Source organism: Procambarus clarkii, chromosome 31, assembly GCF_040958095.1.
Source record: "Procambarus clarkii isolate CNS0578487 chromosome 31, FALCON_Pclarkii_2.0, whole genome shotgun sequence".
NCBI lineage: Eukaryota > Metazoa > Arthropoda > Malacostraca > Decapoda > Cambaridae > Procambarus > Procambarus clarkii.
The window spans coordinates 31,526,876-31,541,142 of NC_091180.1; the positions used below are offsets into that span (position 1 = coordinate 31,526,876).

A 14,267-nucleotide genomic window follows, 5' to 3' on the forward strand; every position below is an offset into this window, starting at 1 on the left:
ATTTATAGATAGAGCTAGTACATACAATGCCTAAAGCCACTATTACGCAAAGCGTTTCGGGCAGGAAACTAGAAAATGAAATGGCTGGCGAAATTGACACTGTATTGTTTTCTGTTTTGGGTCCTCTGGTAGGTTGGGATAAGGGGGCATTTTAGTACGACGGTTTCTTGACGTTGGGGAACCTTAGGAGGACGGACTGCATCGCGGGCAACTGGCGCCACCATTGATCAGGTTGCAGAGTGCGCGAGCCGGGTGCATTCTTCACGCTGCTCAAGTAGCGTACACACACTATTCTTTCCCACAGTACTTGACGACAACTTTACATCTGGGAACTGATATTTGGGCATGTTCTTCCCTAATGTGATTATGGTAGCTTCGGTTGTTCTTAGTCCTGGAAGACATTATTCTCGTATTCTTTATTTCTGAATTCTTTCATTCAATAATTTCTTGTTTAGGTTTACATTTATTCTAATCTCTAATACTATCGTATTGGAGTTTGCCTTTCCATTGGAGACTTTCGGCACCCTGGAGAGTGAGCGGGGGAGTCACAATAACGTGGCTGAAGTATGTTGACCAGACCACACACTAGAAAGTTAAGGGACGACGACGTTTCGGTCCGTCCTGGACCATTCTCAAGTCGATGAATTCTCAAGTCATCGACTTGAGAATGGTCCAGGACGGATCGAAACGTCGTCGTCCCTTCACCTTCTAGTGTGTGGTCTGGTCAACATTCCCTATCTTAGTGTGATAAAGTGAGGAGTAAGTGACGTTGTTTTTTTCCTGCAGGTGAAGATGGAGCCGCGACGGTTTGGTCTGCGTCCCGTGGCGCCCCGGAGCAGCCCTTCTTCAGCCAGTGGGCCAGTCACCCCCAGGACCCCACGGGTATGGCGCCCTAAGGGCCCCCAGCAGAGCCTCGGCAACCCCAGCAGGATACTGAAGAAGGAAGAGAAGGCGGAGTTGGTGAGGAAACTGACGCCCATGCAGTACCGGGTGACGCAGGAAAAGATGACTGAGAGGTGAGTGGGGAAGACTGTGCATTCTCTCGATAACATTTCGTAAGATATTTTCAGCAGATTCGAAGCAGCTGAGGTTACCTTGAGATGGTTTCGGAGCTTAGCGTCCCCGCGGTCCGGTCCTCGACCGGGCCTCCTCGTTGCTGGACTGATCAACCAGGCTGTTGGACGCGGCTGTTCGCAGCCTGAAGCTACAGGCAGGTGTTGTAGAACATTGCAATGGAAATGGGTGGACCAAACGCGCACCCCCCCCCCCCCCAACTTTCATTCAGCATGCCTGTACCTGGATTGAGGTTCACGGAGTTGTTTTATACTCCCCAAGCCCGGCTTTGGGTCAGGCTTGACATGTGAGAGTTTGGTCCACCAGGCTGTTGCTTGCAGGGGCCCGCAGGCCCACATATCCACCACAGCCCGGTTGGGCTGGAACTTCTTGAAGAAGTGTCTAGTGTTTTTATTTAAGACTTCACCACAACTGTTACAGCCCCCCCCCCCCTCGTACAACCACTAAGTTGTTCAGTGACTGTCCACCAACCTCCAATTATCACTAATTGTTAATTGAGAGCTAACGTGCCGTTCCAATTATCACCAATTTGCTGCACAGCAAATTGGTTCCGGAAGAATTGTCAGTCAAAACAATGTTTGTCAAAATGGGTCTTGGTCCCCCTTCCCCCCCGGCGTCATTTTATAGGCTTAGGCAATCGCCACAATCTCTTCTCTTGGCCGCCACAATCTCTTCTCTTGGCCGCCACAATCTCTTCTCTTGGCCGCCACAATCTGTGGGCCGCCTCGCCGGTGAGCTGTGGTGGCTTCTGTGTGTGACTAACCCGTGATGTCATTTCCTGCTGCCAGAACAGGTTAGGCCATATTGGCTGTGGTAACTTCGTTAGACCTGATCTGGTATGGGGATCCTTGTGGGTTATCGGTCGGCATAATCGCATCGCAAGGAGGGAGGCCCAGGGTTCGAGTCTTAGCTCGCTGTATTCCCCCTCTGTGGTTCCGGAAATAGAGAGGCGAGTGTTAAACGATTCGAAGTGTGTTTTGTGGGGAAAATCTGGCGTTTGATAACCCGTAATTGCTGGTTTCACTTCCTGGCCACTGGCTTAAATCAATAAGTAAAGCAAATGATATCTCGAGAAGTTACACTGAAATTAATTAAAACTTGTAGTATAAACACGCTCATCTTTTCTCTGTACTCACTCACTCACTCCTTTCACCATCCAGCCTATCTGTCCCATACTGGTACAACTTTCTTTAGGGAATATATGCATAGATACACGAATATAATCACATGCATAGATACATTACACATGAATACACGTAAATATATGTAGGCAATAAATACACTTTGTCGGTTAACTGAATTAAAACTACACACAAAGCAATAGATAATTGGGGTTCACTTGGCAACCCGCCAGAAATGGTGACTCGCAAGAGACGACCTTCACTCAGTCACCAATGACCTTCGATAGAGACGGCTGCGTTCCTTCCCTCCCTCCCCGCATGCCTCGATCTATAAGGTTTCCCAACGTCAAGAAACTGTCGTGCTAAAGCGCCCCCTTATCCTCGCCTACTAGAGGATCCCCAAAACAGAAAACGGAACAGTGTGTCAATTTCGCAAGCCGCTTTCATTTTCTAGTACGACAAAATTTAGCCTTTGGTAGGCAAATGTAACCTTCTAGACTCTAGTTTTAACACTATGCAAGTTTTTTTTTTTAGTACCTCGCATATAAAGAGGGACGTAGAGCAGAGAGCTGTAAACATAACCCAAAGGTTCGATGAATATTATGCTTGTACAACGCCATATGCTGACCTCGGAGTTAGAGCCAGAGAAATGATCTATCAACCAGCCTCTGACACAATCTCTGCCAAAATGATACCTAACTTGGCTGGTTGCCAACCTCTTCCTCTCGCTTGTGTTATCTCCTGATATGTTGCCTTTGGTACTTGACCTTGACCTTGACCTTGGCGGCTTCCGCCACTTTGCTCTCAGTGTATCAAGTCATCCACTGGGGGGGGGGGGGCCATGGTTAAAATCTCCCATGATTAGAAAGTTGGCTCTCTTTCTGCGAGCTGCTGCTGCCCCCATGTAGGGTTGTGTTATCTTGTTTAAGATTCAGCTACTGGGAACAAAAAAGTTTCAAGTAGCACGGACTATGGTGAGCCCGTAGCTAGTGGACTTACCTAGCACAGGAGCGGGGCTGTAACTGAAGGTTGTTGTTGTTGTTTGAGATTTAGCTACTCAAAACGAAGTGTCCATGTAGCACGGGCTATGGTGAGCCCGTAAACACTGTAACTGATGGGTTGTGATTGATTAAGATAAAGCCACCCAAGAGGTGGCACGGGCATGAATAGGCCAAAGGATGGGTTGTGTTATCTGCATGGGTTTTTATATAGTCTTGTATGGGCCTTGCGTTTGCTGGTGGATTTTATGCCTGCAATGTTACTTCTATCCCTTGAAGTAGACGCAGTTTTTACACAAATATCTTTTAAAGTTCCATTCGCAGTTGTTCAGTAGCGACGTACCGCTTCCATCTGCTTCTTGCCACCTGGCTCTAAATATGAACAACACACCACGCGGGTCCTGTCAGTGCTAACGTCACCTTGTGTAACCTTGTTAAGGTGTATCGTCACCCTTAATTGATTCCTCTCAACACTGACGTTTCACAGGGTACTACTTCATGACCCACTGCTCGAAATAACTCTTAAATGCTCACATTTATAATCACAAGTTGAGTTTCACTTGTATGTAGGCAGCTGTATGTAGTATACAGTATCGAGTGTGACCTAGAAAGTTGCGGTTTACAGAACTAGGGTCAAGGTTGTGTTAGAGGACGTGTATATAAGGTATACGTATGTATGTACACTATGTATGTATACTATGTATATATACTATGTATGGACGTACTGTATGTACACAGCATGCGAGGACTCGGTGTATGAGACAGTGATTTGGCCGCAGACGGTTGGCAACTAATTTTTTGTTTTATTAACGTGAGACTGGCCAAGAACCACATTTAGCCCTGTGCTGCAAGTTGGCTGCCACTTTGCTTGCCTGTCGGTTTATAATCATAAAAAAACACAAGTTACTCTTTTCCTGAGAACTAAACCCCCCCCCCCCCCCAAGACATTTTTTTGTATTAGTAAGCAGACACTTTATTTATTGTTATTTTGTTAAATGGTCAAGTTAATTTATGCAGTAGGGCATATTGTAACATAAAGAACATTACATGCTAGAACCAGCGATGATCTTCCATTGGAACGATTGACTAAAGAGGATGTTTTATTCCACGAGTAAAGAGCTTCACGCTGCCCTTATTAATTAAGCTGGAATGTTGAGTGTGTGGTGGAGTGTGAGGAATGTGGCAAGATGTGGTGCTTAATATTCCAGACCATGACGGTGTACTCACCTAATTGTGCTTGCGGGGGTTGCGCTCTGGCTCCTTGGTCCAGCCTCTCAACTGATGTATAGATTTCTGAGCCTGCTGGACTCTTACCATAACTCCTGTCTCAAACATTGCGTCTTTCTCTCATTATATGGCCCCTTTTACTTGCCATTGTGAACGTTGGAACCTTGCTGAGCTCTGTACTCCCACAAGTACTCTGTTCTACGCGCGTACCCACCTAAATGTGCTTGCAAAGGAAGGGAATTGTCGGGAAAATGCCAAGCCATGGCGACTATATAGCACTAGGAAGGGGTCAGGATAAGGTTTTGGGATGGGACAGGGAAGGAAGGAATGGTGCCCAACCACTTGGACGGTCGGGGATTGAACGCCGACCTGCATGCAACAAGACCGTCGCTCTACCGTCCAGCCCGTCCTTGCGATCGTGCTTAGTTCAATATTGCTTATCGAGTTAGCTTGAATAACTTCGTCTTAACTTATCGACTTATTACAATGTACACTTATTACAAAACTTATTTTCTTAAAATGTACCTGTAAACATTTTTCAATTTTGCTAGAAATTACCTACTTAAAATTATCTGTTAGATTATGCCCACCCTACCCATCAACATTGGTGTTCCTCAGGGCAGCATACTTGGCCCTCTCCTCTTTCTCATCTACATTAATGACCTTTCAAATGCCTCCCAACACCTCAAACCAATTCTATTTGCTGACGACACAACCTTCATTTACTCCAGTCCTGACCACCTTGCTCTAAATGTCACAGTGAATACTGAGCTAAATAAAGTCCATCTTTGGTTAACTGCCAACAAACTCACCCTCAATATTGACAAAACTTTCTATATTTTGTTTGGCAATAAATCCTCAAATCAAATAAATCTCAGGATTAACAGTACCCAAATTTGTAACAAAGTAGATGGCAAATTCCTTTGGCGTTCTCATTGACCGCAAGCTGAATTTCCAGGGACACATTCTAAATACATCTAAAAAAGTTTCAAAACTGTTGGCATTTTTTCTAAGATCAGATATTATGTACCTCGCCCTGCTCTGGTGACACTATTATTCTCTCATCTATCCTTATCTCAATTATGGTATTTGTGCTTGGGGTTCTACTACCCAAAATCATTTATGTCCTCTAATTACTCAACACAAAGCTGCTATTAGGACAATATCTAACTCTGGCCCCAGACATCACTCGGTACCCTTACTCAATTCTCTGAATATGTTAGATATTAAGTCCCTGCACATTCTCTCATGTGTGTTTTATATATATAAAACGCTGAACTGTAATGTCAATCCTGGCCTTAAAAGCTTCCTAGAAGGTTGTAACAGATCCCATGAGCACCACACCAGAAACAAATACCTATTTGATATTCCAAGAGTACAACTTAGTCAAACTAGAAATGCCTTACAAATCAAGGGACCTCGAATGTGGAATGACCTTCCCAATTATGTTAAAGACTGTACCTCTCCCAACCAGTTTAAGATAAAAACTAAGTACTACCTAATTAACTCAATGTAACCTACCTCACCCCCAAAATGTCAATCCATGTCTACTATTTTAAACAATGCTGTTTGTTGACCAAATTGTTATTTTGGCTTTTTTATTCTCCAAATTTTTGCTTTTTTTTCTGCCATGTTTCCCCCGCCTTTTTTTCCATTTTTTTTCTTATTTTTTCTCAACACAATTTATACTTTAATCTCAATTAGTATTAAGTTTTAGTCTTAGTGGTTTTTCCTGCCTGAAACGCTTTGCGTAATAGTGGCTTTAGGCATTGTATGTACTACCTTTATCTATAAATCCATCAACTTTTGTATCTTATCTTGTATGTATGTACTTTACCTGAATAAATATTTTTATTTGTATTTGTATGGACCTGCCTGAAACGCTATGCATGTTAGTGGCTTTACAAGAATGTAAAAGCATCAATGCTATGTACTCACATAAACCTAATGTACCTTCTTGTATATATAAACATAAATAAATAAATATTGACAGTTCTAACACTGAGCAGTTTGTCTAGATCATTTTACCTAGAGTATTCATTTATGCCCAATATGTTCCGTTGTTCCTAGTTTGGCACATACAGTTGACGTTATTTTCTTTAGGATCCCGGTAGTAGTCTGGTTCGTTCTCAACCCATACTCTGGAATTCCGGGTTCGTATCCCGGGCGGTGAGAGAAATGGTTGGGTGCATTTCCTAACACCTAATAAACCTGTTCACCAATTGCTCACCCTCTTTACTATTAAAAGTAAATCAGTACCTAGGAATTAAGCTTCTTGTAGGGGTTGCATCCTGGGGGGTGGGGGAGTCAGTAATTCGACCAAGGGGTAGATCCCGATACAAGCCTAACAGATATATATACATTAGCTGTCTGTCCCCCAATACAGTGCATTCTAATTGAGTTTGTGTGCTTCTGGCATTAGATTTGGGGTTATGTCTACTCCCAGGTCTTTCTCCTGATCGTACAAGTCTTTGCACTCCTCTTCTTATCCTTATAACTCTGTATTTGGTGGGATTAAATTTTTGAAGCCATTTTTCAGACTGCTTCTGGAGCGTGTCTTGATCTGTTGGTGGGGGTATCAGTCTGTCATGACTTTTCTCATTAGTTTTTCATAGTATGCAGAGACTGATATGAATTAACCAATTTCTTCTGTAAGGTCATTGACATTAGAAACAGGAGGGACCCAAACACCGACCCTTGTGGTACACCACACGTAACCTCTCAGCACGCTGACATCTTTGCTCTCACTGTAAGAATGTTTGAGAACTGCAACATTAAGAACAAGAGGACATGGGGAAACAAAGCTGCCCCCTAACAAAAAAACAAAAATATCAGAGTTCACTTTTGCAAACAAGAGTGGGTGATGGTTGGAACACGTTAAGTGAGAAGGTGGTGGAGGCCAAAATTGTTAGTAGTTTCAAAGCGTTTATGACAGTACTGGGAAGATGCAACACACGAGCATAGCTCTGGTCCTGTAACTACGCTTAGGTACAGCAATTACATGTAGTGCATATCATTATTCCAAGTGAATTCTACTCCTCTGTGGACTCTCCTTTCTGTTTTATCCATGTCAGTATATTGTTCTAGTTCCAAGTGATTTCATGTAAACTACTGTATCAACTTTTTATACTTTTACCATTTTGACAGTTGGTACACATTAGGATGACAAACTAAGCTCTGATGTCTTGCCCAACAGGCCGTATTCCAACAAGTATTACAAGCATTGGGATCGCGGTGTGTATTGCTGCGTGGTGTGTAGAGAAGAGCTCTTCCTCTCTCACACTAAGTATGACTCGGGGTCAGGCTGGCCAGCGTTCTATGATATCATCAGCAAAGACAAGGTCTCTCTTAGACAAGATCTCTCACACGGTAAGTTAGTGCATTGAGCCACTGAACAATAAAAAAAGTGCTTATATGAGCATGTAGGAGTGGCTAATGTGCATCACTCGGGTCAAGTACCATAAAGTCTGGCCAGTAAGATGATAGGCATATATATGGAGGTTACCTAATAGGTCTCCTCTCCTTGACAGTAGCATACAATACCATAATCATCATCAATTGCAAACTAGTACAGTATTTATAACCATCTTGAAATTTAGATATACTATAGGCATAGTGTAATGTAGTTGAATAGCAGAAGCAATAATTTTTAATATCCAGTATGAAAGCATTCTTATTTGTTTCTTTGAATTTTGGGGTTCAGCTGTTATTTGCCTCTAACCTTTGCCATTACTATTACTACTGTATTTTAAAACAAAACAAAAATTTATCCAAAGCACAGGGCATGCTAAAAAATATCAAGCCCCATATTAACAAACTACCCAATTGGCTGACTTGTGTTTATGCATTTTTTATATGGAGGCATAGTTGTGTATTTTGGTTTCTGTTGGTGCCACAGTATCGTTTGTCCAGAATTTACATTACTGTTAGTTTAAGGTAACAAAAAAGCAATGAAATAGAAGTCTTTTATTACTAACTAGCTTGGATACCCGGCATTGCTCAGGTGATGGAAGCCACATCTTCATTACATGCTCATCACTGCCACATCTTCATTACTCACAACTAGTATACATGACCATCATCAATGTTACCATCATCACTAGACACCACCCACCCATGCTGCAGCAAGGTTTCACTTGATTATGGGTACTCTGAACATTTAATCATCATGTAGAGAATATGCTGCGTAAAGCTTAGTGATGATGGAGTCAGATATTTAGCGAGATTCTAATTTGGTATCATTTGCCATTAAAAGCAAAGGGTGGGGGGGGGGGAAATGGGGTCTGACCCCAAACAACCACCTTTCATCCTGCAATGTTTGGTATTGCATCAAGCATCTGACCTTCGATTTACAAATGATAGGTAATTATTTTTTTATACATAATGAACCAGAAGCTTTATTTGTGACAACTTGTACAAATCATTACAATAATGGCTAGACTAAGTGGGTATAGAGCTGCCTAAATCAAACTTATATATTTTGTATAAAGTGAGTAACATTTAGCTTATATTGTAATTTGAAAGGTGATATTTATTGAAAGAACAAAGTGTAGTTTACCACTCACTAGAACAGTAAGACAGATATTGGCACAATTTATATCAAAATTAAAATGATTAGAAGACAATTCAAAGAACTAATATACAGTACACTAATCATACCATGAATTTATAGAACATTTTCCACACCCTCTGCATTCTACCTCGACAAAGTCTGGTGCTATCCTAAATAAAAAATCACTCCAAACACACAGCTCATACAACATAGATTTGACTTCAGTTAGACTCAAAATACTTTTCAGTACCATACATATTACTTCATGGAAAAAATTAATTAATATTACACATACATTGTGAATAATCCATTGTTTTTAGTAGAGGGTTCTGGGCTGAGGCTTGTCATACTTGTGGGGTGAAAAGATCTTCCAGATGACAAAGCTTGGGAACCCCTGACCTACATTTTAAACATGCATGTAGCAATTCCTTAAACTCGTGACATGCATAATAATTGTGTTGTTTCAGTTGGTGCCAACCTGCTGCTGCTGGTGTGCAACCCATCGCTGGCAAGGACGGAGGTTGCATGTGCCACCTGTGGAGCGCACATTGGCCACGTGTTTGATGATGGGCCCAAGCCTACAGGGCAACGCTTCTGCGTCAACTCTTCGTCACTTGCCTTCAAACCTCAGGGACCTGTTGATGAAAACTCGACTCCTAATTTAGAAAGAATGGTTTGTATTAAAGTACAGTATAAATATACATAACACTTTTTTACATGATTTAAATACTAATTAAAGATAGTGTTTTATAGTAATTTATATTATATAGAGCAAATTGTCACATTGAAGCTTTCAAGTTAACAGAAACTAGGTAAAAATTATCTAAATCTTCAGAAAACTGTTTAGTTCCAAAATTGCTTAACAAATTAAATGGGAACAATATAGACTATGATCATAGGTTAAGTGCCCTTGTCTAATGTTTATATTTTGAATATTCGTTATATCTTGCATAACCTCCAAATTGCTTTGATAAATTAGGTCAGTAAAAAGTAAGGGTGAACATTGCAAGTATAAAAATCTTAAAGCCATTATTTTGCTTACTGGGCAAACTATATGACTGGATAATAATTAATAGAGTATAAAATAGATAATGTGCTGGACAAGGTGTGTTCTGTGGTGGAAGTTGTATGTACATGCATTTAGACAATTGAGGAAAACATGCGATGAAGATTGCTAGACGTTTGTGACGGTTATGTGTTTGGAAAACACACATGACGGTGACTAGAGAAGGAATCTGGAGTGTGTATGTAGTTGACAAAATGTTTTGAAGAATATTTATTCAGGAAGCAGTGCATATATTAGAGTTGATAGTGTAGTGAGTGTCTAGATTAAAACCAATGTAAGATACCTGCTTGATGGGATTCTGGGAGTTCTTCTACTCCCCAAGCCCGGCCTGAGCCCAGGCTTGACTTGTGAGAGCTTGGTCCATCAGGCTGTTGCTTAGAGCGGCCCGCAGGCCCACATATCCACCACAGCCCGGTTGCTCCAGCACTTCTTGCAGAAAATTATCTAGTTTTCTCTTGAAGATGTCCACGGTTGTTCCGGCAATATAAACAGGGTTTGTATAATGTTGTCGTGGATGTTCCGTGCATCCTGTAGGTTCTGCAGTTCAGTGATCTATGTCACCCAATTCAGTCAAGGATCTCTTGGCTGATCTGGTAGGACAGAAATAGTTGGGCAAGTTTTTCCATGTGATTCCTCTGTTCACATAGCAGTAAATGGGTACCTAATAAGCTAGGCAGCTGTTGTGGTTTTTCTTTAGAAAGGTAATTAGTTGACTTAGAGAGCTCTCAATAAGCCTAAATACAGGCTTCCTGTCCTGTTTATGAATTGGGTTATGAGGGAGGTTAATGTAGAATGTTCAATTAAAAATATATGTTAGCAGTCCCAGTGGCACAGTGGCAAGACTTCCCTGCACTTTGCGCGCGATTTGGCCTGGATTCGTATCCTGGTTGGGGAGGATTGACTAGGTGCCAATCCTTAACTGTATGCCTCTGTTCACCCAGCAGTGAATAGGTTCCTGGTTGTTAAACGATTTGGTGTGTCATATTCCAGGGAATGTTAAGATTAAGGACCTTCCTGAAGCACTATGCGTGCTAGTGGCTTTACAAGAAGGTAAGAACTCTTGTATATACAGTATAAAATAAAAACTTATGATAGGAATAAATAGTACAAAATGGTTTTCTGTGCAGTTCTTCTAGTAGAGAATGTTAGCCATATAATATAGATTAGTTTAGCGGTTTCTCCTGGTTTTTTTTGTTAGGAGCAGGAAGCCTGTTAAGTTTATCGAGGTTTCCCTAGCAAAATGCCTGACCTTTCCCAGGATGCCACCCCACAACAGTTGCCCAACTCCCGGGTACCTGTTTACTGCTAGACGAACAGAAGCATCAGATGCATGATAATGTGCCCAAACATCTGTCCTGTGCGAGAATCAAATCTTGGTCTTTTGCACTGTGAAACAATGATGCTGAGCACTGCACTACAGTGATTTGATAATGGTCCAGGATGGATCGAAACGTCGTCGTCGTCTTCAATTTCTAGTGTGTGGTTTGGTCAACATTTTTTAGCCACGTTATTGTGACTTTTCATCTGCGATCCTAATAAAGGTATATATATAGTATACCTTCATATACCTTTGGGCCACCCTGTGTATATATAGTATACAATCAATATATATATTTATATATAAAATCTAAGAAATGTGAAGTAATAGTGGTGACGATGAAAATGAAAATCTGTAAATTAGGGTGAATGTAGGAATGTTGGGAATGACTGATCAGCATAATTATTGGGAGGCATAATTAAGTGTTTAGTGCAATCAAAGATGAGTGTAAAGTCAGGGAAGTTAAAATGACTGATGCAATTTATGCCAGTAAATTTTATGTAAATTTTTAGAAAACAATAGTGCAACAATATGGATAAAATATAAATGTGAATTCTTGTCGTGAAGAGAGAGAGGACAAAGTTTTTGTAGGTACAGTAGTTGGTGGGCATTTGACACCTATATGCCCAATGCATACTGTGCACCCGATGTGAATAGGTTCACCTAGTGTAAGTATGGTTGCTTGCATAGTGTGTGATGGTAGTGTGCTTAGAGGAGGAACATTGGCGATAGCTTTCATTAGTGTAAAGACACGACAGTTTCATTTATATTATTGTATATGGAAATTCCCCTGATGTAAAAGCTGTAACAATAATGTTTGCATCATTAGTTGCATGTGTGCACATAGTGAGAAAATAATCTTACAGTATGCACACTTTTTATTTTAAATTTACTCGTCTTTATTTTTCAGATGCAGGAAAAAGCGTGGTCAACCTCTGTGTCACGGACAGCAGAACCTATTGTACATCTTGCCTCCCCATCAAACTCGTGTGCCCTTGGAGCTCGCATGTGCTTCAGAGTGTCCAACATGGATGCATGTGAGGCGACCACACCACAATCCTGAGACATGTCAACTGGTCCCGGAGAGGGACTTGAGGCTGTGAGCACTGATGGCACCAGGACACCTTTGAGTGATAATATAGATGCAGTCAGCCATATTACTATTCAAGATCCAGGAAAGTCAGTCAGAGTATTGCAGAAAGCTGTTCCAGAAGCTAGACACACAATTCAAAGAAATAGCGAAGAAACGAGTAAAATGGTAAAGACTAGGAATGACTGGCTTTCTGACACAAGAACGAATAGAGATTCGAGTACAGTACCGTCACACAGTGCAAAAATATCCGCTGCAAGAGAGAGATTTCTTATGGATCAGAAATCGTCCAAAGATTTAGAAAATGTTAAAGCTACTTCTCATGATTACTCGCATGTTCATGGTACAGATGTTACAAAACAATCACAAAATATTAATGAAATTGAAAACCAAAATAACAAGGAAGTTCTAGAGTCTAGAACGTCATCTGAACATAAAACTAACAACAAAATCAACAGGATAAAGTCTAAAGCCATAATGGAAACCAAAAATTCTTGTGTAAATGAGTCTGTGAAAAATTTTAATATTGAAAACCATAAATGTATAAAGAGTGATGTTTGCAAGGAAGTAGATAGTTCCTCTTCATCACGTCCATTACAGGCATTACGTAATATAAAGGCCAGTACTGAAAATGCTAACATTAAAGAAATTGCATCAAATAAAGGTTCAGACTCTATAACCGAAAATAAAAATTTGAAACAAGGAGCCATATACTGCGACTCGAATATAACAGAACAAACCAAGGAGGAAATTATTAATAGTAAGAAAGTTAGACTTTCAAAAGAATCTGAAACCATTTCCAGTAATTCTAAAGGGCTTGTTCCTAATGGCGTTCTTACAAATGGCTGGCCTGATATTAAAAGCTACACTGTGGAACAAAAAATGGAAAACTTACAGAACTTGGATAATAAAATCTATTCTGAGTTATGCACTTCCAGCTCAGATGGAGAGAATTTAAATTTGGAGAGTCCTAATAAACTAGAAAGTGCCCAAGAAGAAAAAGCACTTATTGAAAATATAGTCAAAGAAAAAGGGACAGTCGGGTGTCAAGATTTGTACGAATGTTCAACAGAAGAGATACAGGTACTACTGAAAGTGGGGAGAGATCCTCGGTTAGGAAAAGCCAGAGCAGAGTATGGGGCATGTGTTTACAGGTACAGAGTCCAAATGTAGAGGGTGAGGCAGATAAAGATTTTCTCCATAAGAGATGTGAAATAGCCAGCATTAAAAGTGAACCCCTTATAGATGGCAGTTTCAGTGACAAGGATTCTAGTTTTGAAGCAAACAGTGACAGGGGTAGATCGTCATCTAGTTTCAATGATATAGAGGCAGCTAGTCAAGAGTCTTTAGATTATATTATTTGTGACAATCGGCATGAAAAGAACAATATTAAATTGACCGCTGAAGAGCAAAATAAGAACTTGTTAAGAAATGGAGGAGGACGTAGATCATTTGACAAGCCTCGGAGAACGGCCAAAAGTCTTGCCAAGAGATCAAACACTTTAGATGATGTAGATGATTACACAAATAAATATTCCAGATCAAGTAAAACCTTACCTGCTACACCTACCTCAGGGGTCACTGGTTTGGGGCAGGATTCAAATGCTAGTCACCCCTTTTATAGAAGATTCTACAGTCACTGCATGATTCTTCCCATGATGAAAAGGAAGAGACAGACAGCAAAGAAGTGTATAGAGCACAAAAACTCTGATACCATAATAGATACTGACCCACAGAGTACGGCAGCTGTGTGTCAACATGAAGATAATGTTGTAAATGTTAATACTGAATTAAAAGAAGTACTGACAGCTAGGGCTTCCA

General features: G+C 40.9%; 1 protein-coding gene, 1 long non-coding RNA gene and 1 pseudogene across 6 annotated transcripts in view; 2 read left to right on the plus strand and 1 right to left on the minus strand.

The window, feature by feature from the left end:
• Positions 1 to 12,419, plus strand: part of SelR (methionine sulfoxide reductase SelR) — a 57,639-nt gene extending 45,220 nt beyond the window's left edge. For all 5 annotated transcript variants that reach the window (XM_045743610.2, XM_045743613.2, XM_045743614.2 and 2 more), the window contains exons 2-5: positions 787 to 1,016; positions 7,617 to 7,789; positions 9,440 to 9,645; positions 12,267 to 12,419. In XM_045743610.2, the coding sequence (XP_045599566.1) occupies positions 793 to 1,016; positions 7,617 to 7,789; positions 9,440 to 9,645; positions 12,267 to 12,419 (756 nt within the window). In that variant the 5' untranslated portion in view covers positions 787 to 792. The remainder of the gene's footprint in view (positions 1 to 786; positions 1,017 to 7,616; positions 7,790 to 9,439; positions 9,646 to 12,266) is intronic.
• LOC123758862 (uncharacterized) overlaps positions 8,374 to 14,267 on the minus strand; it is a 22,547-nt gene continuing 16,653 nt past the window's right edge. The window contains exon 2 of the long non-coding RNA XR_006772951.2: positions 8,374 to 9,607. This is a non-coding gene — a long non-coding RNA (uncharacterized lncRNA). The remainder of the gene's footprint in view (positions 9,608 to 14,267) is intronic.
• The window catches only part of LOC123758859 (serine-rich adhesin for platelets-like), a 3,305-nt pseudogene continuing 1,460 nt past the window's right edge, over positions 12,423 to 14,267 (plus strand).